At 36.9% G+C, this 24913-nt stretch overlaps 1 protein-coding gene across 5 annotated transcripts in view; it reads left to right on the plus strand.

Moving 5' to 3' along the window:
• FUT9 (fucosyltransferase 9) overlaps positions 1-24913 on the plus strand; it is a 210507-nt gene that overhangs the window by 120632 nt on the left and 64962 nt on the right. For 2 of the 5 annotated variants that reach the window (XM_008516079.2, XM_070556694.1), the window contains exon 3: positions 23686-23887. The exons of 2 other annotated variants lie outside the window; for them this stretch is intronic. In XM_008516079.2, the coding sequence (XP_008514301.1) occupies positions 23863-23887 (25 nt within the window). In that variant the 5' untranslated portion in view covers positions 23686-23862. Of the gene's footprint in view, positions 1-23685; positions 23888-24913 lie in introns of those variants that run through there. One more of the 5 variants, XM_070556697.1, reaches the window with a different exon arrangement.

The following is a 24913-nucleotide window of genomic DNA, read 5'->3' on the forward strand; positions in this document are numbered from 1 at the left end:
AAGATTAATCTATTCTCGTAACAGTACTCAAATTATCTTCCTTCTGGCCATTAATAGGAAAAAAATGAAACATGACCAGGTGATAAATAAGGACAATGACCAGAAAAGAGCTGGGCTATGTCAGTGTCCAATCTAAAGTTGTAGCCTGAGAGAAAAAGCTGGCTGCACTCTGCCTAAAGTGAACAAAAGACCAAATGTCAGAAGATCTACAAAGGAAGAAAATGATCAGAATCAAGACAGACTTGATTGGGAGCTGTTTAAAGTTCATCATTAATGAATGTAACACAACTGAAGGAATCTGAGCCCAGATCAGAGGCTCCTTGCCTTTCTACTGTCTTTTGTCTTTGTCCCACCCCCACCTTGAGTAGTTCATTCTCTCTGTATCCGGGTCTATCATAGGATAAATACTGCAGGTTGTTCAGAAAATTTTACAGAAAGGAGTAGCTACCAGAAGAATAACGATACTTTATTTTGTTTATGCATCCTCAAAAACCTCATTAAAATTCACACACCACATGTAGGGAGTAGTATTTACATATTAGCACTCTTTATCACTGTATATTGAGCTAATGTGAGTTTCTCATTATTGTTATTATTTTCTGATTATTACTATTTTTACCCAAGAAAGAGCATAGCTATAGGGCAGAATATATAAGATTATCAAGTTGTTAACACAATAATAAACTTAAAACCATAGCAACATATGATTAAAAAAATATTTTGCATAGTTTATATCAAGTAACCTTCATAAAGCCTTGTGATTTTGACAAAGCAATTATTTTGCCTGTAGTTCAGAGACAGGGAAACTGAATTTTGGTAAAGCTTGGAGTCTTTCCCTAAATGGCATAAGTAGTCAAATGTCACAGTTAGAAATGACACCAAGACCATTTTAACTCCAAACGATGCGTTCTTTTGTTACATTGCCTCTTGACCTAATTCTGCATTTTCTGTAGTTGCATAACCTTGGACAAGTTACTTAACCTCTCTGAACCTGAGTTCCTACCTGGAAAATGTGAGTACTAAATGTCATTTACCCGCGAGTTGGTTATGAGGATGAAATGACATACTGAATGTGACTGCTCAGTTCAGTGCCAAGGAGCACAGAAGCCCTCACAAATGCTACCTATGTTATTATTTCACCTAAAATAGAAGAAAAAATTAGAGAAGTTGAGGATTCCTCTACATGTATTAATTCAATAAACATTCATTGAGTGTATATTGTATACCACACACTGTGCTAGGAACTGGAAAAGCAACATAAAGATACAGCTCTTTGAGGTTAGCCTGGTGGCGTTGTGGTTCAGTTTGCACGCTCCACTTCGGTGGTCCATGGTTGGCAGGCTTGGATCCCGGGTGTGGGCCTAGCACCACTCATCAAGCCACAGTGTGGTGGCATCCCACATAAAATAGAGGAAGATTGGCACAGATGTCAGCTTAGGGCTAATCTTCCTCCAGAAAAAGAGGAAGATTGGCTGCAGATGTTAGCTCAGGGCCAATCTTCCTCACACACACACAAGAAAAAGATATAGCTCTTTGCCTTGAGTGATTTCTTGACCAAGAAAGGAAAGTACACGTGCCAACGCTTGCCAACTTAAGATTAGCAAATACTAATTAATAGTAAAATTATTAGTAGAACTAATACTTGCCAAATTTATTTCTATCATTCAGATGGAAACAGTGGTGACGGGATGGTGTAGGCATCAAGCACGTTCTGTAGTGTTTGGAGTTCCCAGAACACCTTGCAAGAAAGTTTCACTATGTAGTCAGGAGTGGTCAGGAAAGATCTGGAGGTTTAGGAAATGTTTTCTAGAATGTGGCATTCCAGGCAGAGAGAGAAAAATAAATAGAGGCAATGAAACAGGAACCACTTCAGTGTGCTTTGAAAATTCTAGGTATTTAGGGATGGCTAAAGAGTAAGGGTGATAAGGGCCCTGATAAAATAGAAACTAATAGTTAGACAAGAAAATGATATCTTAAAAGCAGGTAAGTCATATGGTTCCTCCCTCGTCCCTTCCTTTCTCCCTTCCTTCCTTCCTTCCTTCCATTCCCTCCTCCTTCCTTCTTTTTGTTTCTTCCTTTCTTGCTTCTTTTTAGTGTAACATTTCACCACGCCTCAACTCCCAACCTTTAGGATACCATATCCTTGGTATAGGTCAATGCTGAACACAGGCCCATTAGTATTTGTTCAACAAGATTATTTTAAAATATAAAGATATGAACTTGGGGGGTAGACTGAAATTTTAGACAGGATGGCCAAGTCATGTGTCTTTTTGAACAAAGAAGGTAAGTGGGAACCATACTGCTCTGTTAAAAGCTAGGAAGGGACCACATGACAGAGGATAGTGAAAGGACATTATTTAAATAATTTAAGCAGATTCCCCCCTCCCGACTGCACCTCATCCCTGTCTGCTTTGCCTTTTCCCACTTGGAGATAGCTAATTCTGCTTGTGCACCTGTCTCAGAAAGCCCAACTGAGCGAGTGAAGAGGTGAGCTTTCCAGATAAACAGTGAACAGTACATCTTAATCAGTGTGCTCTTCCCCCCCAAGTGGGTCTCCTGTTTACTGCTCTCTCCTTCGGGACTCTCCCCTAGAGATGTTTTCATAGCATGAGGCTTGCACACAGGCACATACGCACACGCGCACACACACATACACACACACACTGATTAATGGGAACCTGTTTATTACGTCATCTGTGACTCTTACTTTTGTGGGAAGTTAGTTTCTAAACCCTCTTTTTCCTTAGTGAATTTTTTTCCAGTTAGCTGAACGAATGATGATACTTGTTTGCAGCTTTGAGTGTTGCCTATAAAGAACACCAGTTATTCATTTAGGAAAATTGCTTGGTCAATGCTATGCAGGGCTATTATATCCTTTTTTCTGCTGAGAGGAGAAAAGAATGATATGCCAGACTGAAACAACTGGAAAAACAGATTGCTGAATTAGAAGTGAAGATATAATTAGATGCACCCTCCAATAATTGGTTAGAATTGGAAGCATTTAAGTCTGTACATAATCAAATATTGCCTGGAAATGTTACAGCATCCTTATTTTATGCTAAATAGATTTTTATGGAAGGGCAATAAAGGAGGAAATCTGCTTGCTAATTTGATTAAAAACACGATGGATCTCTGTTATTTCAGCTATTAAGACTCCAAATAGGAGGAGGCTGATTAGAAAAGAAAAGAAGAAATTAATTTCATATTTGAGATCTATTATCAAACAGCATATTTTTAAAGCAGAATTGTTCATAACAATTGGAGATGCATTTTCATAATTACTCTCAGAAAAGAATAGATATATTCCTAGCTTCTTTTTAAAATGAGAAAAAAACTTAAAGAAATAATAGTCCTATATCATCAGTATTTATGGGAGAGAGAAGGTCGTTTATTAACCACATGAGCCCATTTCACAGAAAGTACAACAGAGATTGAAAGAACTCCACTTGCTGAAGGCTATCCCACAGCACAGATCTGTGGAGTCCCATAACTTAAGGACTGCATCCATTCTCCACTTACACTATTTACAATTTTTCATTATGTTATAGCTATTAGTGGACACATCCTTTCTGCCTTTTTATTTTATTCATCCATTAAGCAGATATTCACTGCGCACCTCCTGTGTGGCACACACTGTTTCAGGCACCCGGGACACACTAGAGAATGTAGAACACAAAATTTCCTATCATCAGGGATCTTGCAATCTATGTGAAAATGGCCAATGTGAAAAATAAATAAGTACAATATAGAGTATGTTGGGTAGTAATAAATGCTAAGGAAGATAAATAAGTAGGAAAATATGAAGTGTGGGGATAGGTTTTAATTTTAATTAAAAAAAAGGTATCCAAGTCATAGCCAGCAAAATCTCAGAATCAAAGAAGGTCACACTGAGGAGAGTGTTGGGTGAATGTTTGAATGAAGTGAAGGAGTTGCCCTTGTGGATATCTGAAGAAAGGCGTTAGGTAGATGTGCAAAGGTCCTGAGGCAGACATGTGCTTGGCTTGTGGGGACAACAGTGAGAAAATCTGTGTTGAAAGAGCACATCAGAGAGGTGGCAAGGATGGAATTGAGGTGGGGTGTTGCCTATTCTGTTAAGGCTTATAGGTCACAAGGTCACAGTAAAGATTTGACTTCTGATCCAAGGGAGATGGAAAACCGGCTGCTTTTGAACGGAAGAGAAATGACCTGCTTTGTTTCATTAGCTGTGAGCTTCTAAATGGCAGGGGATGCTGTGGACCCTGCAGCTTTGCACTTTCACTAAGTCACCTAGCATGGGGCTTCTTACATAGGGTTCAGAAATATGTTTTAAATAAATCATAGATCCAAAGACAATTCCGATTTCCTTTTTCACTTGTATGTATCCTATCACTCTACCAGTTTATAGACAGATCAAGAATCTTTTACTCTACTTTATCATTTCATATGCAGTCAAAATGGGAAAGTATTTATTAATGATTGTGGTTACCTTTTACATACCAAATCTAAAATGTGACTGCTATTTAAACACAAAAATGACACATTTGGAAACTGCAACGGAAAACATGAAGGATCATATTTTCCTAAGAATAGGTCAATCTGATGAAAGTAATAAAAAAAATTCTAGGGCCAGCCTGGTGGCTTAGCGGTTAAGTTCGTGTACTCCACTTCAGTGGCTCAGGGTTCGCAGGTTTGGATCCTGGGCACATACCTTCACACCACTCATCAAGCCATGCTGTCGTGGCATCCCACATACAAAGTAGAGGAAGCTTGACATTGATGTTAGCTCAAGGCTAATCTTCCTCACCAAAAGAAAAAAACATTTTCTTGATGCATCATGCATATGGTAAATAATCTTTGCTTTTCCTCTTTTGGAACTACATTTCAAGAAGTTAATTCTGGAGTGCCACTTTGTTGCAGAAAGAAGCCAGTGGGATATCTCTAAATTTCTATTTTATGTATTTTCTCATTCTTTTCTGTGTTACCATAAAATAGCTTTAGTACTTGGTGAAAGCTTTGTTTTATTATAAAATGGTAAAATGAATTTTAAGTTTATTTCAAAGGATGCATCGAGAAGCCAGCTAAATATGCTCATGGGTCTGCTCCAGCCATGGTTTTACTGCTGTTAATTGACAAGCCCTATTGTACAACACTAAATTTGGAGCTGAAAATTCTCTATCCTGGATAGCTGTAATTTAATCAAGCTTGCGTTAGCTCTCTTATTATTTCATAATGAAATGTAAAATATCTTACAAGCAAATGCCTCTCTTCCAGAAATTAAATTGAGAGCAAAGAATTCACAGGCCAAAGAGTAACAATCAGCACAAACACAATTACCTTCTAACATATGAGATAAAGCCACTCTACCTTTTTTTTCTTATCTGATATCAGAGTAGCACAATCTTTTTTCCCTACTTGTACAAGTACCTACTATCTTCATTTTTTGTTGTTGTTGTTGCTGAGGAAGATTTGCCCTGAGCTAACATCTGTGCTGATCTTCCTCTGTTTCATATGTGGGTCGCCACCACAGTATGGCTGCCAACAGGGGGTGTAGGTCCAAGCCTGGGAACCGAACCCAAGCTGCAGAAGCAGAGCATGCCAAACTTAACCACTAGGCCATAAGGCTGGCCCTGTCTACTTTCCTCATTTTTATACTAAAGCAAAAGAAAAGGATTAGCAACTGTGGGATATAGAAATACTAAAGAGATTGATGTGTTTTCTGAGAAAAACTAAGTTTCAGGAACTGTACAATTGTAGATCTTAAACCTACAGCAGAAGTAAGCCTTCTTTATGTATCTAAAAGCAGTGTGAACACTTGCCACTAGTAGCACCCAGAGTGAAGATTTCTTCTCTCTCTGTCCTTCCTGTGCTAACTGCAATGATGAATACCCCAGAGGGTTGGTCCAACACTCATCTCATACAAAGTGCTGAAGCATCACTTGATGATGACTGGCCAGGACGGATTCGGGCTTGCATACCTAATCTGCAGGAATTCTTTGAAGATATCACAGCCCTACTAGATAAAAGCTACTCACGGACTGAGATATAGTTAATATTTTAGAAAAAAAAGAAGCACATTTGATATGGTTTCACATCACAGATAAAGGTAAGAAGAACCACTGAACATGGGATAAAGAGCACCGAAGGGAAAATTAGTTTTAGAGACATCTACAAAGAGAAGCCTTCAGAAGAAACATTTATACTGGAAATAAAAGTGTTGAAACTGGGCAGTACATGTGCAATTAATTAAAGGTCAGTACTTCGTTAAAAAACATTTTTAACCCACCACTTACTTCACAAAGCTGATGATAGCTAGAATTCTTTGTAACTGCTTATCTTAGTAGGCGAACCAATCACTAAGCTAGAAATATGAAGATCTAGGTTCTAGTGACAGTAAATGACTAAATGACAAATGACCTTGGGCAATTATCTTAACCACTCTAGGTCGTAGATGCTTACCTAGGGAATGGGAAATTCAGGCTAGATAGATGGCTAAGTCTCTCCCATCGCCAAAATGATTCGATTCTAAGAGCCTCATAGAGTGCTAGGGAGTTTGGAGGATAGAAGCCAGTCAACAACCACCATCAAAAACCAAATAATCAAAACATGAATAAATAATCATCAAACAAGTGCCATCATTGAAGTGGATAAAGTGGGAGTGCTCTGTAAGTGCATCAAAAACAGACTCAGACTGCTGGCTTCTTTGAATTTTACAGTTTTACTTTTAGTAAAAGTTACATGGCACAATCAGTCAAGCAATGGAAGTGGGCTATGAAGGCTATTTGTTTCTGGGTTCTTGATAACTTTCTTAACCCTATGAGACCAGTAAAATACAGTCATGCATCTCTTAACAATGCAGCTACATTCTGAGAAATGCCTTGTTAGGCAATTTTGTTGTTGTGCAAACATCACAGCGTAGAGTGTACTTACACAAACCTGGACGGTATAGCCTACCACACACCTAGATTATATGGCACTAATCTTGTAGGACCACCATCGTATGTGCAGTCTGTCTTTGACTAAAATGTCATTATGTGGTGCATGATTGTATTCCAAAGCCTGGCGTGGCCTTGGGGAAGCTCAGGTTGTAACAATTTTGTATTGCCCAAGATATATATTGCCCCAGGTGTACATTTTGGAATAGGGTTGAAAAGACCTTAAAATAAGAAAAAAATAAATAACTGATCCTGGGGTATAAATAAATTAAAATTTAAATAAATCTAATGTCTTTATTCTGACTCTACATATACACGCATCCCAACAAAATGTTCTCTAATTGCCTTTATGTGACTGTGGCTTAAAATTTGGACTTTTAAACTTTGAAATACTTGAGAGAATAGATTGCTTTCATTATACTATTCCCAAACACCATTTTACACAGTCACCACTCCATGCATTTTTGTTAAATGGAGTTGAATTCTTCTATCATCGCCAAAGTGCATTTGTTTTAATGGGGAACATGAGTACTACTTTAGTTGACACGTAACCAAGTTTAAGACAGACAAAAAAGTCTCTATTGGAAAGCACAATGGAACATTTTGTGGATAAAATGGGAATACTGACTTAAAATTTATCCCACCATGCCTTATAACCCAAAATGGCTGAATATTTTAATGCCTAAAACAAATGTCTTCTCAGTATAACCCTTTTTGAAAAAGTACTCTTGTTTCACCAAGCCACAGAAATTTGATTGCCTCAGATCAGGTGTCTATTATCAACATTAAGCAAAACTCAATGATTCACAATTATCATCATAGTCAAAAATAAACCTTATTGAAATATGAACATTGCTAGAAAAAAAATACAGAATTCCACCAAAAGCAAATCTTTCTTTGCCTGCATTTTTAATAATTATAGTTCTAGAGCAAAAGAAAATGTATGCCCACCTGGACCTTGGTTCTTTTAGGAGGAATAAAACATATCCAATGATAGCCCCAATACAGGAGAGAAAATGGTATAGAGACTTTCAGATAAAGTTGCGTTCGAATTCAGGAGAAGTAATCAGCGATCAAGAAGTCATTGTAAAGAAAGTGGCATTTTTAATAGGCCTGGAATTTAAAGTGTGAAAATTAGAGTTGGGGGTGGGACGCATCCAGCATTCCAGGTAGAGAGAGCAACATGAGGAAAGCCAGGGGTGAGGGAGGTGGGAGGCACATACTCAAAAGAGGGCCTCGTTTTGCTTGAGCCTCTAAAGTGTGTCACAGAGAGCCCTGGGCAATAAGACACCAGTTGGTGGAGCTCTTTGGATGCCTGACATGGACTATAATCATCAGGCGTGGAAGAGGCACTGGGGATTTTGAGAGGGGGAATAGCAGAACAAGAGCTGTACTTTAGGAGATTTATTCTGGCAGCAGCGTGTAGGATGGATTGAAGGAGGTGATGCCAGTTCAACAGCTCCGCAGCAGCACCTAATCCACGTGCCCCTGAAAACCGACCTGCATTCCACCTGGAGCACACAACAGGAGGACTGTCTACCTCATTCCAGAATCCCCCAGATCTGTGAACAGTTAAAACCTTCCTATAGTTGAGCTGGGTGGAGCTGGCCTGGTAAGAATAAGGATAATAAAAGGCAAATGTAATTCCCTAGGATTGGGAGTGGGGGCAAGATAATATTCTAATGACTCCCGCTTTGTTCCTGTTTTAGGTTTTGCAGTTTTATAATGGCAAGGTACTTAATTCATCTTGAGATTTGGGCTATGGCACCAGCTTTCTAATTATCTTAGCTTTATCAGTGTGGCAACAGAAAGGAAAAATGCGGTGCCATAGTTTAGATTTGCAGATAACAAATAGAATGTGAATTGATATTTTGGATATACGATTTCCAAAGGCAGCAGACTTGATAACAGCAAGAAAATGTTTCAAAGTCATTTGAAGGCTAAAATACATATTAAATTTGGACTCTAAGAGAAAGTGAGGCAAGCCCTGCTTCCTTGAGGCTTATCTGCTTTGAATAAACTTGATAGCGAGTTAGCCCTGGGGTAACTTCTACTTCAAGATGAGCCTCATCCCATGGGTTAGGCCACTGTAGAATATACGTAATAGAAATTTGGGGTTTTTTTCCCCAAAATATATTACAATGTCTGAAGGAGAGAATCTCATTTTAACAGAGAGAAAAGAAAATCTATCAAAGAGAATGGAAGAAATTTTACTTTCGTTTCTTGTCTTTGCTGCCTAAGGTGAAGTGAAATTGTTTGCCTGTTATCAGATCCAACACAGACACACTTTAAGGAGATCAGCCTTCCTTAAAGATTTTACCAGGCAAAGACATCACTCTTGTCTTCCTACTTGCTACAGAGCCCTGTAAACGGCCCCAGAGCACATCCATATGCTAGTTCACTTGCCGAAGTTATGCAGAACAAAATTCCCCTAAATTCTCAAGAGACCTGTCACACAAAGCTATGAGCAGAGTTTTGTTATATACAGATTTTCTATCCTCATCTCTCATGAGCTTTGAGTTCCGACTAGGATATTTTGGACCTAAAGAATAATTTATCCTTTTTCTTCCTCCAGGAAGCAGCCATCCAATATAAAAGGAGTTACATAATTGAGACAACTGTGAGCTGTGAAACTATTTTTAATCACGAGAACCTGCTTCTTCTCATAAAAATATCTCTCAAGCTCCATAATTTGAGGGAGAAAATAATGGCAATCTTGAAGAAATACAAGCAATGGATTAGAGAGATGAAGTTGAGAAACATTCAAAAAGGGATCAGAGGTCACTGTTATTCAGGGGTCCACTTGATGCCAGCGCCCATAGAAAAAATTTCAGAGATATATTTAGTGCCATTGAAACTGTTCCCATCTTTACTTAGGGAGATCAGATTTATGTTTTGCGAAACCATGGGGAAGGAACTTGTATTTTAAATTCTACTGCTACCTAAGATTCTGTCTTTGGACATCGGCCCTTCTAATGTCATCAGTTCCTCTGTCATGGTTTTAACTATTACACACTATATATGCTGGTGACACCCACATCTACAAATTCAGCCCAGATTGATCCCTGAAGTTCAATTTGGAAAGTGACCTAGATTTACACATGGATGGCCCACCTTGTCTTCTACAACACTGTCACCTCTTGTGGCACTCCTCACATTGAGTTTTAAGTGCTTACTTCACTGCCTGTCTTTTTCACTAGACCAGAAGCTGTGGGAGGGCTGGAGCTAGTCTGTTTTGTTCATCTTTAGAGGCCTAGCTCCAGGTATATTGCAGCTGTTCTGTGTTTCTTGAATAAATGAATCAATGGAGTGGGGCTGAATAATTCTGGAAATTATACTTTCATAACATGTCCTGAAGCAATCTATTCTCTGGCCACTGCCATTTAGACGAAGGGACTGCCTTAGGACTTACCTATGTGCCTGTCTACTTAGAGCCACAGCATCCTGAGTCACTATGCATGGCCCTTTTAGGCTAAGATTTGCGATCAACACTAACGGGACACAAAAATTTTAAGTATGATGGAGAGGGCATTAATTCTTCTCATTAAAAAAAGTAGAGTGCCTTAAATCAACACATCATTTTCTCCCATCTATTAAGTAGATATCAAACTGGGGTACTTGCGAAAGTATTTAACTGTATTGTATATTTGAAAGTTGCTAAGAGAGTATATCTTAAAAGTTCTCACCACAAAACATGAATTGTAACTATGTGACGTGATGGATGTGTTAACTAACCTTTTTTAGGTAATCATTTCACAATATATACATACATACATATATATATATATCAAATCGTTATGTTGTACACCTAAAACTTACACAATGTTATGTGTCAATTCCATCTCAATAAAACTAGGGGGGAAAGGATTTAACTGTTGTAGATAATTGGTAGGATAAATTTTCAAGAACCCAAATTCTATAAAGAAATACATGTAGAACATTTTTGAAGAGCATCAAATCAAACTATCTGAGACTTCCTTCCTCTCAACTCATCTGGGATGTACTTTGTGCTTCCTTCCTCCTTGCCCTCTTCTTCTTTAAATCGCTAGTGAATATTAACCATTGACTGATGTCTTGCATTAATCTATAATGCAAAGATACTAGGAAAACTGATGTAGTATATTTTATAAGCATGTAGGATTTCCTATAAGTATAGTCATGCATTGTTTAACAACAGGGGTACATTTTGAGAGATGTGTCATTAGACGATTTTGTTGTATGAACATCAGGGAGGGTACTGACACAAATCTAGATGGCATAGCCCACTATATGGTTGTGCTATGTAATACTAATCTTGTGGAACCACCATTGTTCATGTGGTCTACCATTGACCAAAACATTGTTATGTGGCGCTTGACTACACACAATGTGAGAAAGAGTTATGAGTACTTTCCAAATATCTTCCTAAGTATGAAATTTGAGAAATATCCTGAAAAGTCAAAGGAATCAGAATGAATTAAGCTAAGAAAATATAAAGTCATATGATTGCCACCAGAATGTTGTCTCTATCCTGATAATGACTATTATAGCTCAGATCTCTACAAAGGTCTTCACTCAAACAAGACAGAAATTGTAACTTGTTAAATGAGAATATGAGAAATGCTGCCTACTTCCTGAGGTCTCCCATTTATCACCATGTCTTGAATCTCACTTCTGCAGAGTTTCTTTATAGCTTTCAATTATGAGTGCTAGAATCATTGCTGTCATAAAAAAAAAATTAGAATGTCTTTATTTCTATGTGCCATAGAATTAATTTCTTGCCCCTTTCAGAAACATTTCTTTTGCAAGTAACAGCCACCAGCCAATCTCAATCTGGAAAGAAAATGGTTGAATTCTTAATTTTCATGAAGGGGGAGCTACTATATTTATAGTTGTTTCTGGATTTTATTATCAAACTGTATGTTTCTACCTCGTCAACCTTATTTCATGATTAGATTTCAATATGAGTAATGAGAGAAAGTGGAATAGATACTTTCAATCCAATGGTTAATCTTGACACAATATTTGCATCCTTATACTAATGATGCACTTTATGTTTCTCTCTAAATCAGAGCTCAAAGTACTTTATAGTTATCACTTCAATATTATTCATCATGCTTCTTGGAATTGGATATTAGCAAACATGAAAGAAATACAAGGGCACAGAGTAGTGAAATTATTTTCCTAAACGGTAAGCCACTGTTAATTCTGAGTTTTCAGTTTGGTTTCCTTACTGGTCTATATAGCCAAAATTATCTGGCCAAGTTTTATTTTTAAAAATTATAGTTTTTCTTTGCAACAGTAATAAAAAAGCAAGCAAAGAGTACTTAGATTGTTAGTTGGAAACTACAAGGTATATTAGTAAGGATGGTTCTGGTTGTAAACCATAGAATGCACATCTTACACTCTCTCAAAAAGCAAAAGAAATTTATAAGCTTATATAATTCAAGAGTCCAGAGATGGGGGCTTTTGGGTACAGTCTGATCAAGTCTAACTCAATTTCTTTACAATTCTATCAACTTTTTTTTCCTACCAAAAGCCTCATTCTTAGACTTACTTTTCTTATGGTTGCAAAATGACAACTACACTTGCAGGTCTCACACTCACCATATTGTCCAGAGAGAAAGAGAATTTCTCTTTTCCCATTAGTCAAAAATTTGGAGCTTCCATGCTGCTTGGACCAAATTAGTTCATATGTCCACTTCTGAACCAATTATTGTAACTAGACAAGTCCTGAATATGCAGATTGGAAGACGGGGGTTGACATTAGATTAGACCTAGTGGAAATTCTCTCCTGGAGTGGGGTCAGTCCTCCAAAGTGCTTGCCTGCTATGCATTATGGAGAGGTGCTGTACCTCTTAGGAGGGAATGACAGTCCCAGTACTTACCCATGCTTTCTTAACATTTCTATAGGTTCTTCTTTAAATCACAAACACATTCTCTCTGTTGTATAGAAAAGTGGCCTAGAGTCAGCAAAGAATCTCTCAATTCTACAGCAGTTAAGGTTCATTTTCCTACAGCACCTGCCTTTTTTGGAAAGCTCTTAGCAAGCTTATAAAGATTTAAAAATCTGATTTTTAGATGTCTTTGAAATCTGGGAAGTTATTAACCAGAAGTTAGTAGGGAAAAAAGACACTGTAAATGATCTCTTGTGAAAGATTTTTCTTGCCTTTTGGGGAGAGAAGATGTTATGGGCTGAATTTCTTACCCCCAAAATTTGTATCTTGAAGTCCCAATCCCTAATACCTCAGATATAACCATATTTGGAAATAAAGTCTTTAAAGAGGTGATTAAATAAAAATGAGGCCATCAGCGTGAGGCCCTAATCCAATATGACTAATATCCTTATAAGAGGAAGAGACATTCACAAAGGAATGACCATGTGAAGAGGCAGCAGGAGGGTGGCCATCTGCAAGGCAAGGAGAGAGGTCTCAGAACAACCCAACCCTCCCAGCATCTTGATAAATTTCTGTTATGTAAGCCACCCAGGCTGCAGTATTTTGTTATGGCGGCCCTAGCAAACTCAGACAGAAAGGTTGCTTGCTTTTTGTGCTAATAATCAGCTGATTTTTGAAGCAATTAATGTCTAGTTTTGTTTCTTAACATGACTTTGTTAGGTGCATTCTAACTATTTCTGGTCTAGGGCTTTCTCCTGTAGCTGGTTACGGTTTTTATATAGCTGTATCCCTTTGGAGACTATAAAACCAAGCTGTCTCTTCCAGCCTCTTAATTGAGGGTTTTGCGGTTGCAGTGAGGAGAGCTGATTTCACAGATGGAAATAGTTACTTTGCCGCTGTCCAAGAATACTTCTCATACCTGCTGAGGCTGCTGTGTTCCTCTTTACCAATGGAGTATGTGATGCTGCTAGAAAGTTTTGAACTTTTACACCAGTCCAGGACTGCTAATTTTCCTTTCAACCTCCAAATACTTTGAGGATCAGATCCATGAGCCAGCACACCTATCACAATGATCTGTTTCTAATTTGCTGTTGTTAATTAGCTCACATTTTCCCCATGGGGACTTGGGAACATTCTTGCTTGTTTTGGTTTTTTTTCGTTTTTAAGCACTATGTCTCTTTTCTTTTCATCTCACCATAAGCCGGGGTCTTACGAAATATCTCCTTTCTACTGTGCACTGCAATTTGGATCTTGAATGTGTAAATTGTGACTGCCTATACCTAAACAACTGAAGTTTGTTACCGTTAAATAAAATAATGTGCAGGAAACGCTAGTTTGAAATGTTTTTTTTGGCTCAGTTTTCATTCAAGTTGGGTTGGTTTACCGTCAGAGAAAAGAGAGAAATGAAAGGCAAAGCTTCTGCCTAGAACCTCGTCCTCAAAGGAACTGAGTTAACAATACCCAGCCCAAGAGAAAGACACTATGAAATCATAACCAGCTAAGAAGGTTAGACAAGATCTGGTTACTTCTCCTCTTTCTTTGATTCTACACAATACCTTCACCTCCATTTCCTCATGTAACTGTGAAATGGGTGTGGCAATTCTGGCCACAGTACCTCAGAAGACTGCTACCAAAATCACTGAAAATGTCATGGAGGAGGGTCTTGAGCTCCTCAAAATTTGTTAAAAAACTGTTAAATAAGGTAAAATGAAAAGACATTTGCGTCTTTTCATAATCTTTCTATTACTAGGATGAATTCCTTTTGTGCTTTCTCTTGGAAGAGATTGCCTACTAAAACTACTTGGGGAATGAGCACTGAATCAGGGTGAACGATACTCACAGACTTGGGGATATTTATGTTAGTTATAAGGAAAGTTCTAGTTTAAAATTTATTCTACACAAATAATTACATTTAAATTCAACCAATCTGAATTCAATCTTAATAATTCTTTAAGTGAAGCAAAAACAATGTAGAAGAATTTAAACATTTAAACCTCAGAAATGCTGATGAGGACTATAAAGGTAAGGAAACTAATGATTTCAAAATATTATATAATCTATTTTTATATATTTCCCAAAGCAGGAAACAAATCCACTTCTTAGAGAGAACCTGCACTAAGTCTGCAAATGTAATTTGAATCAATAACATATTAATATAGGTGAATTCTAGATTTTTTTCTCTTTTGTTAATTGAAGGATCATTTGTCCTCACATTTACTACTATCTTCTCTTTAGATACACAGTCATTAAAGAAATGTAGAGATTTTTCCATAATGATATGATGCAAATGAAAAGAATATCTTTATAGCAAATATGATTTCCATTGCCATTTATTTTTCTCTGTAAATCTGAAATTTCATTTATATCGCTTACAGTATCCAGCCTTTAATTATCACTAACGGAATGAACATTATTAGAAAAGATAGTTAGACATGACCTCAACAATGTGACTTTTAAACAGTACTTTTGAATCTGCTATTCTGAAAAAAATATGATTAGTGTTTACCATAATTTTCACAATGCTTTTTGCCTTAGCTTTCTATTATGTGTCATTTTTCTAAATAAATAAATAAAGGGACACTCGCTGACTTTATTTCTAATACATATTTTCAAAACAAGTTGAAGGCTTAATGGCCTTTAATCATCCTCATATCATAATGGAAGTGTTAGAGAAAAGGATTTTCTCCACTATATACGTGTATGATATTAAACAAGCAAACACCGTACTATGTAAGTTAAACTTTTTGTGTTATAGATATCAAATACCAATCTATTTGAATTCATGACCTGGCAAGGGGAGTTATTAATTTCTCTCAGGTGGAAACCATTTGCAACAGGGCAAAAGAGGTTGGTATCTAATTCCTTAATCACTTCTTCTGTGACTCTAGACAGCAGGCGCTCATTAACCAGCCCTCAAACAAGGGCTTGCTCTGTTCTTTTGATGATCATGTATTCTGGGGAGACATAAAGAATCTGGAACCATCTCTGCTGCTTCTGTGACATCAGGTTTGCTGGTTCACCACCCCAGGTGTCCACGACTTCCTTCTGTACCATTAGTGACTAAAATTCAAGTTCTCCCTCCTTTTTCCTGTATCAGCCAACGAGGCTTGAATCCTCAGAACTTTAGCATCATTTGTTCAATTTATTTATAAGCACTTGCTCATAGAATATCTGCTGCATCCCTGGCTTTGCTCTCTGGATGATGATGTACTAATCATTAAGTTGAGTCAAAGGGGAAAAAAACATAAAGAAAACAACTCTTCTCTAGAGCTCCCTTCAGAAAGTCATAGAATGGAGTAAGACATGAGAAATTAGAATATAAGTTATTAAGATGGGTTCTGTAAGACCAAATGCATTGGTAGATAGACCTATATGTCTGTAAGATGATTTACAAATGTATAATTTGTAAAAATGTCTTCCAAAACAGGCTTTCAGGGCCAGGCAAATTACACTCACTAAATCTTTTTGACTTGTTCTCTTTCACTCATATAAAGTCTGCCCATGGTATTTCAAATTACCCTTTGTTCTTTAAACTGTCTTCTCCTAGAACCAGAATCCAAGTTCCATTCATCCTTCCATCATCTCAATCCTTAGCATAGTCCTTCAATTTAGGCCTAATAGGAGGCCAGTATCTGTTGAAGAAATGACTGAATGAATCAAGCGTTACAAAGTGATAACTAAATCTGTGTCAATAAAATTCCAAACACATTTATTATTTTGGCTTTAGAGGTAATGGATAGTCTCCGTGAATTTCATCACTAATTCACACTTTCTTAATGATACAGTTAAACATATATACTATTTGTGACTACCTCAGCTACTTTTTGCTGTTCTGCTTTATATTCACTGATGATTTCTTGGAGATATTTTTTCACTGGTTTAAATTTATATTATAAAAAAAGACAAAAAAATAGATTAGGCTGAACATTAGATAAAATTAAGTAAAAGTAGAAAAATCATCAGGATACTTCTTAGTTACATACAAACTTTCTGACTGATCTTTTAAAAATACTGCCATGCCCTATGTTTCCAATTTAAAAGGTGGTTCAAAACTTAAAATGCTGTGGACACCACTAGTTTAATTTTTGGCACATTGAATTAAAGTTGGGAATTCTGGGATCTGTGTCAATGATGAGGCCGTGGTGTAGGAGTGGGGAGAGAGCGTTGAAGAAAATTCTGTATTGCTCCATCTTTTCAGCAACTAATTATTTATGCTGATGAAAGATACCATAGTTATGCAGCCTGGGTTTGCAGAATAAATAGCTCTAATTTCCATCACTCATTGTTTCCAGCTGAACAACAAAGGCTTTGTTTACCTGGTTTGTAAAGCAGCCACTCTGATCCATGTAGTGAAATAACTGGTTACTGTAGTTCGAATAATGTATATGAAAGCTTTTTAAAAAAGCTATAAACTGCTGTAAACTTTCAAGGCATTATTTATTAGATTGTTCATGTGTAACAACAAAAGTTTATCTAACTTGATGATTTACTGAATTGTCTCAAATCAGTCAAAAATGAGGGAAAGACAATCTAACAATGTATATTGGTGATTTTTAATAATTTCACCATCATAGATAGTTAGCTCTTAATTATCTATAGAAATGGACTTTGGATGCAGCATGTGAAAATAAAAATGCAGATCTATCTATAAATAGGTTTGCATTACAGATATCATCCTTTGTCATGACTAAAATTACCACATTTGGATTTTTCCCTACTAGTGCTTATTATTTACTTAAAGTGATAGAAATAATAATAATAATGATGAGAAAATGATGATGACCATGAGTGTATGTATGTGTGTGTGTGTGTGTGTGTGTGTGCAAGAGAAGAAAGAGAAAGAAAGGAAGAAAGGAAGAAGGAAGGAAGGAAAAGGAGGAAGGAAGGAAGGATAGGAAGGAAAGTATGATGAATATTCTGTTCCTAAATTATGATTATGGAAAGGCAAATTGTAATCACAGGATAACTTCCATATACTTCTATAGGGTAAATTAAGAAGGATATATTCCTTCAGTAAAGAAAAATCTGGATTAATTTAGCTTTGTAACACCGAAGTAGAAACAATGACTGGCACAAGAAAGACCAAGCTCAAGGAAGAGGCTTTATAGCTATAGCTATATAGATATGGATAGATACAGATATGGATATGGATATAGATATAGATACAGATATATATAGATATAGCATAGATATAAATACAGACATAGGCAGATCGGATTTAATTTATTTGGAAAGAACAGTAAATAGTTTCAGTACTTGAGCTGACTGTCTGAATGTGGATATGAATACTCACGGACCTCACAAATATTTATGCGATATGGAGACAGCTTCGCACATCTAGCTATACTATGAATTCACATTTTCTGTTAAATAGAAACTACATTGTGTAGACTAAAACAAAAAAGGCAGTGCCTATAACTGTATTACTGTATAACTGTATTACTAATACAGTGAATGCCAGATATCTCTAAGAAAGTGCGCGCACTCCTCTATGCCTTTTATTGAGGGATATGAAAGAAGGGTGTTCACTATTCCAAGAATTTGTGCTAGTGGGTTTTCTGAGTTCCGTACTTCTCCAAACGTAGTCTGTTCTTAAACACATCAAATGAGTTCTTAATTTCAGGCAGTATATTTTCAGTTCTGGAATGTTCATTTGGCTCTTTTTTATACATCTCAATTGTTGAAATTCTGCATCTTTTCATCCAGTTTATCCAGTTTTTAATCATAGAAGTGACGATTCTCTTGACACATAAGGATCACAAGACTCTCCAGGTTTTTCTTAACACTTGACTTTAAATAGAATCTCAGGTACAAGCGATGTTCGAAGATTGTACCTATAACGTCCTAAATTTTTGTTTGTCGTCTGCATAATGTTACATTTCTCACTAAATATCTTTTGTAATAAAATTGCATGTTCTCAATATCATCCAGATCCACAGGCTGAACAATGAGGTCATACAGCAAGATGGTGAAATACCACAACTACCAGCACTGTTTCCTCAAGGCAAGCTCAGAAGTTGATACAGCAAAAAAGCGACCTTGCCAAATTGAAATAAGAGCATTCTACTGACAGAATCTGTTATTTGGGGCACAAATAAGTGGCAATACCAGTTAGAAAACAATATCTGTATCTTTCAAAGCATTTGCTTGCAGCCAATACACCTCAGGTAAAATATGCCAAATATCCAGGATGTTGAAATATTTCCCAGTCAATAAAAGTTTTCTTTGAAGGTAAACAAAAGTATTAACATGTTCAAGAAGTCAACCAGACCTCTTTCTGCTTAAACTTACAATTGACTGATAAAACTTCGCTAGGGTAGAAAATGTTTAAAGACATTTTTCTAGACTGGATTATTTGGCATTATACTACTATTCAGGGATGCTGTATTTAGAAATGAGGTCTAAGAAGTCCAAATATCATTCTGTAGGATCATGATTTGCTGATGGTTTCTTAGCAGCTATACCCAACGATCTAAAGGAAATCTTAATATAAAATACAAAAGCTATCAAGACCCACTAGAATAGGCTCACGGTTATTTGGTTATTAAAGTCTGGCCCAAACTGTGACAGTACACAAAGATGAGAATGCTTTTTGATCTGGTCACTGGAAAGAAAAATCAGAAACTGTGGCATCACTGGAGAGTTGGCTGGGCTTTGCTGCATGTGCAGGCACCCGGGCAGCGGAGGAACAGGCGGAGTGCTTGATCAACCAAAATGTCAGTGGGGCTGCGCTATACTGGTGCACTCAGCCTGGGGGTCAGTCATGAGAGCTGCCTTCTGAAGGCAGTGATGTTCTCTGAGGCAAGCCAAGTAGTAGGACTTAGTTTGCTTATTTCACCATGTATTTTCAGGACCCTGTAGGTAATGTAGAACTTTAAGATTCTGCAATTCCCCCTGAGGATGCTGGGCAGTTTGCTCCTCTTCAAAATTTTTTCAACTTCTCTTGTCCTTCTCCCAGCTCTCCTTCAGAGTCTGTGCTGCCTGTTCATTCCTGTAGTTGTACCTATTAGTGAGGACCAAGTGCCACAATTTCTTCATCTTTTCCCTATTCCTTATCTCCTAATCTCTTAGGACTCTGTTCTTTCTTGGTTCTTCTCACTGAGGGGCTTGGCTTTTCTGTCATACCCAGTCACTAAAAACATCCCTTTTCTTTTTATTCGGGAAGTTGTCCATTGATATCACGTTGTATTATTTCTCGATTATGTGCATAATCTCTTATAAACCAACAGCTATTTTTATCAGTCCCTCACCTAATGTGACTCCTCTCTGATGCTGTTGCCACTCTGGATATGTGCGATTGTCCAGAAGATATACTCCATGTATCTGAGGTATTACCACATATAAAATACTATAATTTGAGCATGAAGAATGTATATCAAGTCTGTGCATAATCTACTGTAGCACAGCCTCAGGTGGTTTTGGGTGGAAGTTACTTTGAGGAGTTTGCAAAAATGATTGCCTCTAAAAGTAAAGATTATTGCTTCAAAGCTTCCAGAGGATGCCAATACTGCCATGCTCTCACTATTTTCTATCTTCACATACGATACAATGGTATTTACCAGTAGACAGTGCTAATGAATAGAGTCAAATAATAGGAAGCAATAGATGTCCCACTCAAATCCTAGAGAATGTTTAGGTTTTCCGATGATCGAGTACCATGCTTCTCAACTTTAATATACATACAAATCACCTGGATGTTTTGCTAAAGATAACAATTCTGATTCAGTAGGTCTAGAGTGTGACCTGAGATTGTGATTTTCTAACAAGCTCAAAGCAAAGCAATGCTACTGGTCCAAATACCACATTTTGCGTAGCAAGAGACTAGGGCTACACGGTTTGATACAGCAGCCTCTAGAGACAGGTGGCTTTCATGGTGCTGTTCAGACCAACTATATCCTTACTGATTTTCTACATGCTTGATCTATCAATTACTGAAACATCCGTGTTGAAGTGTCCAACTGTAAATGTAGATTCATCTATTTCTCCCTGCAATTCTACCAGTTATTGTCTTATATATTTTGATGCTTTATTGTTAGGTGCATAGATGTTAAGGATTGTTATGACTTCCTGGAAAACTGACTCTTTTATTATTAAATAATGTCCATCTTTATCCATGATAATTTTTCTTTATGTGAAGTACATTGTATTTGAAATTAAGATAACTACTCTAACCTTCTTTTAATTACTGTTAGCATAGTATATCTTTCTCCATCCCTTTACTTTTAAACTGAGACTTCTTCTTCTTCTTCTTTCTCTTCCTCTTCCTCCTCCTCCCCCACCTCCTCCTCCTCCTCCTCTTCTTCTTCTTCTCCTTCTCTTTCTTCTTTCTTCTTCTTCTTCTCCTCCTTCTCCTTTTTCTTATCCCCAAAGCCCCCCAATACATAGCTATATATTCTAGTTGTAGGTCCCTCTGGTTCTGCTATGTGGGATGCCACCTTAGCATGGCCTGACGAGTGATGCTAGGTCCACCCAGGATCCAAATTGGCAAAGACCAGGGCTGCTGAAGCAGAGTGCACAAACTTAACCGCTGGGCCATGGGGCTGGCCCCTATCTGAGTCTTTATACTTAAGGTAGGATTTTTGTAAGCAACATATTATTGAGTCTTATTTTTTATTGTATTTTAATTGGTCTATTTAGAACATGTGAAGTGATTATTGATATAGCCAGATTAATGTCTACTATGTTTGCTGCTTTCTATCTTGTTGTTTCCTTTTCTCCCCTCTTTTTTTGCCTCCTGTGGTTTTAATAGAGGATTTTATATGATTTAATTTTGTCTCTTTTTTTAGCATGTCAGTTTTAATTCTTTTTGAAAAAGTTTTAGTGGTTGTCTTAAAGTTTGCGATATACACTTTTTTTTGAGGAAGATTAGCCCTGAACTAACATCTGCTGCCAATCCTCTTCTTTTTGTTGAGGAAGATTAGCCCTGAGCTAACATCTGTTCCCATCTTCCTCTACTTTATATATGGGACACCTGCCACAGCATGGCTTGATAAGTGGTGCATAGGTCCACGCCCAGGATCCGAACCAGCAAACCCCAAGCCACCAAAGTGGAGCATGCAAACTTAATTTCTACACCACCAGGTTGGCCCCTGCAATACATGTTTTTAACAAATAAATCCACTTTCAAATAGCACTATACCACTTCAAGTGCAGTGCAGATCACTTACAAAAGCATTCTCAATTCCTCCCTCACATCCACTATGGCTCAGTTGTCATTAATTTCACTTATCCATCTGCTAAAATCATGCAAAACATAGTTACTTTTATTACTTTAAACAGTTATCTTTTAGATTAAGAATACGAAAAATAAAAGAATTTATTTTACCTTCATTTATTCCTTCCCTGACACTCTTTCTTTTTATGTAGATATGAGTTTCCAACATATTTTTCTTAACCTTGAAAACACTCTTTTCACATTCCTTGGAGGGTAGACCTACCAGCAAAGAATTCCCTTAGTTGCTGTTTGACTGAGAAAGTCTTTATTTCTCCATCACTTTAAAGAATAATTTCTCAGGGTTTGGAATTCTAGAATGGTAGGGTTTTATTTTTCAGTACAAAATATTTCACTCCACTCTTTTCATGCTTGCATAGTTTCTGATAAAAAGTTCAGTATAATTATTATCCTTTTTTCTTTACAAGTAAAGTATTTTTCACTCCCTCTGGCTTCTTTCAAGATTTTTATCTCTGTCTTTGTTTTTTTGTAGTTTGAAGATGATATGCCTAGGTGTAAAATTTTTGCTTTTTATCCTACTTGGTGTTCTCTGATTGTCCAAGATACGTGGTTTGGTTTCTGTCATTGATTTTGGAAAATTCTTGATCATTATTATTTCAAATTTTTCTCTGCTCTATTTTTTCTTACTTCTTCATTTGGTATTCTAATTATGTGTCTGTCATTCAATTTGAGATTGTCTTATAGTAACTGGATGTTCTGTTCTGGTTATTTTGTTTTTTAATTCTTTTTTCTCTTTGTATTCTAGTTTCAGAAGGTTTTATTGACAAATCTTTAAACTTACTGATTCTTTCCTTGGCCATGTCAACTCTACTGATGAGTCCATCAAAGACATATTTCATTTCTGCTTAGTAGTTTTGAATCCTATTGATTCTTTCTTAGAGTTTTAATTTTTCTGCTTAACAATCCATTCTTGCATGTTATCTATTTTTTTCCATAAAGCCCTTAATCTATTGATTATAGTTATTTTAAATTTTCCTGTCTGGTAATTCCAAAACTTGTGTCATATTTGAGGCTGTTTCTGATGCTTGTTTTTTCTCTTTGGAATATGTTTGTTGTTGCCTTTTAGCATACATTATAATTTTTTGTTGAAAATTAGATATACTATATCAATTAAAGGAACTGAAGTAAATAGGCCTGTAGTGTGAGGTTTTAGGTTAATCTGGCTAGGAGTTATGCTGTATTTAATGATTGCTATAGCTGTAGGTGCCAGAGACTTCACATTGTGCAGGGGGCAGGGCGGGGGAGTCCTTGTTTGCCTCCACTGTTGTCTTTGAGCTGTTTTCTCTTAGAGTTTCCTTAGAACTCTTCTTTAGTTGGAGCCTACATCTTGTAGCTCTTTCATCTGCAATCCCCTGCTATTATACTGCAGTCCTGTTGGCATAGGGGTAAGGTGTAGGTGGTAGGGAAGTGTTCTGTAATCTTATGATTAAATCTCAGTCTGTTAAAGGGCTTATGTCCCTGAGTTATGACCATTACAAGTCTTTCTTAGCTTTTTATTTTTTCTTAGGTCATACAGGAAGTCTAAAAGAGGCTAGAGTTGGAGAAATGCACTTTCTCCACATCAGATAAGGCTCTAGTAAAGTCTTTTCCCTTAGGGAAAAGGTCTTTGTTATGGAGATTGCCCTAGGTATATTTACAATGGTTATTTCCCCTCTTCCCCTACCAGAACCAGAAGTGGATCCTGGCTTTTCATTGTGAGAACTTGGTAGGATTTCTGGAGGTAAAACCAAGAAAATGCGGAGATCCCCCAAGACTGTAGCTCTCACAAGTTATTCACTCCGACTAGTCCACGCTCAGCCTCAGCAGTTCATGAAAGTTACCATCTAAATGTCCCTACCAGTTTATGGCTCCAGCAGCTTCTGTTCGAGGTAAGGAGATCTTGGCTGCAATTCTCAAGATTCAGCTCTCTCTCTAGATTTAGGGGCAGCAGTTTGCCCTGTGACCTCAGTTCCCCTATGGATCCAAAAAAGTCATTGATTTCCAGTTATTAAGCTTTCTCCTTGTTTTAAAGATAGGAGTGATGACTTCCCACTTCTTTACATGTTGTAGTTGAAACCAGAATTAACACATGTGGCTATTTAAATTTAAATGTAAACTAAGTAAAGCTAAATGAAATTTCAAATTCTGTTTCTCAGTCACACTGGCCATATTTCTTGTACTCGGTAACCATATGTAGCTAATAGCTACCATATGGGATAGCATGGATATAGAACATTTTCAATCACAGAAAGTTCTATTGCAGAGCTGGTCTAGACAAATTCTCTTAGGAAATCTCAAGAGGCAACTAGAGTCACAAGACAAAATGAGTCAGTATCGAGACCCAGGCTTACCCTGACACATAAAAAAATCCAAAGATTTCTGATCTTGATCCAAATTCTGACGCAAAGATTTTTGTATTTCCATAATGTAGCTAAAGTCCAACTTACACTTTCTGCTAGTGACTGTCACTGGTAAATTTAAAACTGTGTTCATATTATTTTGTATATTTTACTTGTCAGAAAATTTAATTAGCTACTAAAATTTTAGATTCGGCTTGTGATTTTGGATGTGTAAAAAAATGCCTCAAGAGTACATGGTGATTATTTCAAAAGCACACAATCAAAAAGAAAAAGTAAAAGAAAAAGAAAGACAGAGCCTGAGAAAGAGAAAGCACACAATTCATTTTCTTCAGAAACACTAGGAAAAAAAAGAAAATGAGATCTTCCACACTTTTCATTTTAAAGAATGTCATATAAGTGACAGGTTTAATGGATCAAATCTTTGAAGTAATTATAATACCAGGACAGTTAAATATGATAATGTAACATCAGACTGGGGAAGCATAGCAATATTGGCATATTCTGTACATTGTCAGTTGTTCGAAAATTATCTTACTAGCATAATATAGCAGTTTA

The sequence above is a fragment of the Equus przewalskii genome, chromosome 9, assembly GCF_037783145.1.
Source record: "Equus przewalskii isolate Varuska chromosome 9, EquPr2, whole genome shotgun sequence".
Taxonomy (NCBI): Eukaryota; Metazoa; Chordata; class Mammalia; order Perissodactyla; family Equidae; genus Equus; species Equus przewalskii.